Consider the following 2,107-nt stretch of genomic DNA (forward strand, 5'->3'; position numbering starts at 1 on the left):
AAAACATTTTTTAAATGAGAAGGAAGATTTTTGAGTTCAATTTTTGATTGAATTTCTTCTTGTGAGACTTTCTCATTTTCTGATTCTTTTTCCAGTGTTTTAGCTTCTTCTCTGATTGTGGGATTTTCATCACTTGTGGTCCTTGACCTGACCAAAAATCTTTCCAATGAATCCGTAATTAATTGATTATCCTTGAATTCATCTACAAGGTCATCTAGTAAGTCAATTTGAAAACAAGATGATGATGACTCATTCCCAGGAAATTTTATCATTTTCTGCATATAAAAAATTACTCTCTCCTCATCAACTCGCAATATTAATTGTCCTTGATGAACATCAATGATCGCTCTTCCTATTACGAGAAATGGTCTACCTAAATTTAATGGTACCTCAGTATTTTCTTCCATTGCAAGTACTATAAAATCTACTGGAAATGTAAATTTATCTACTCTAATGAGGACATTTTCAATTATTCATTTGGGCCTTTTAGTACTTTGATCAACTAACTGAAGAGACACACAAGTATCTTTTATTTCACCAAGTTCTAATTTCCTGAAAATTGAGAAAGGCATTAGATTTATTGAAGCACCCGAATCACATAATACCTTTTCAAAGTGAGCACCTCCCACAGTACAAGGAATTGTAAAACTTCCTGGATCACCAAGTTTCTGTGGAAGATTATTTTGAAGTATAGCACTACATTTTTCAGTAAGCTTAACCACTGAAACTTCTTCCAATTTTCTTTTACTTAACAAAATTTCTTTGAGAAATTTAGCATATGAAGGCATTTGTGTCAAAGCTTCTGTGAAAGGTATGTTAATGTAAAGTTGCTTTAAAATATCCAGAAACTTTGAAAACTGTTTGTCAAGATTTTCTCTTTTCATTTTTTGGGGAAAAGGGAGGGGTACAGAGTGAGGATTTGTCATCAATTCATTTTCTTTTACCTTTTTTCCATTATCGTTTTGTTCTTTTAGAAGTTCAGAGTCTCTTTTATTCTCACCTTCATTTACCTGTTCCACTTCTTGTGATTTTCCTTGTCTATCTGCATATGGATCATCAAGAGTTTTACCTGACCGCAGAGAGATGGCTTTGAGGTGTTCCTTTGGATTTTTCTCGATGTTGCTTGGTAGAACACCTTTTATTTGTTCAGACATGAGGGTTGCTAATTGGCTCATCTGAATTTCCAAATTCTTGATGGCTGAACTTTGACTTTCAACCTTCTCATCAGTAGCCTTAATGAATTTGTACATCATGTCTTCGAGGCTTTGCTGATGAGCTCTTTGGGGTGGTTGTTGATATTTTTGGAAATCTTGTTGCCCTCTATTTTGATTTTGAAAGCCAGGTGGTCCCTGTACCTGCTGCTTTTGATTAAAAAATATTTAAGGATTTTCAGCACTATTTGGGTTACTCCATTGGAATCCCGGATGTTTTTGTGCCATGGGTACCGAATGGATAACCGTTTCTATATCCAATAATATTTACTTGTTCTTCATTTTGCGTTGAAGCTTGACATTCATGATTGGGATGATTGCCTCCACAAACGTCACAATTCTCATGTTGAGATGATGATTGAGTATTTACCTAAAATGCCTCAATTTTTTGTATTAGAGTTGCAATTTGTTGCACTAATGAATTCCACGCTTCAACCTGATTAACTCCTGCTACTTTCTTAATAATCATTCTGTCAGAGGGCCATTGAACAACATTTTCTGAAATTTCATTGAGCAATTGCATGGCTTCTGCAGTAGTTTTGCTCATTATGGATCCTCCTGATGTTGCATCAATAACATTTCTAGCAGAGGGTTTAAGACCATGATAAAAATATATAAAATATCAAGATCTTGGATACCATGGTTTGGGCATTTTCTTAGCATTGATTTTAATCGTTCCCTTGCTTGGTATACATATTCAGTAGCTGTTTACACAAAATTATTGATTTCTTGCTTCATTTTAAATGTTTTTGCAGGTGAAAAATATTTATTAAGAAATTTCTGAGTCATTTGGTCCCATGTAGTGATTGAACCTCTCGGCAGACTTCGCAACCATATTTTGGCTTCACCTTTTAAAGAAAAAGGAAAAAGCCGCAACCTAATAGCGTCCGTTGTGA

General features: G+C 34.6%; 1 protein-coding gene across 1 annotated transcript; it reads right to left on the reverse strand.

Moving 5' to 3' along the window:
• Positions 1-473: 473 nt before the first annotated feature.
• On the reverse strand, positions 474-1,758 carry LOC142165902 (uncharacterized). The gene is made up of 2 exons (XM_075224289.1): positions 1,648-1,758; positions 474-1,355 (listed from the first exon to the last, which is right to left on the reverse strand). Exons 1-2 carry the CDS (start codon positions 1,756-1,758, stop codon positions 474-476), a joined length of 993 nt encoding a protein of 330 aa, XP_075080390.1.
• Positions 1,759-2,107: the final 349 nt, after the last annotated feature.

This window comes from Nicotiana tabacum, chromosome 11, assembly GCF_000715075.1.
Source record: "Nicotiana tabacum cultivar K326 chromosome 11, ASM71507v2, whole genome shotgun sequence".
Classification (NCBI taxonomy): Eukaryota; Viridiplantae; Streptophyta; class Magnoliopsida; order Solanales; family Solanaceae; genus Nicotiana; species Nicotiana tabacum.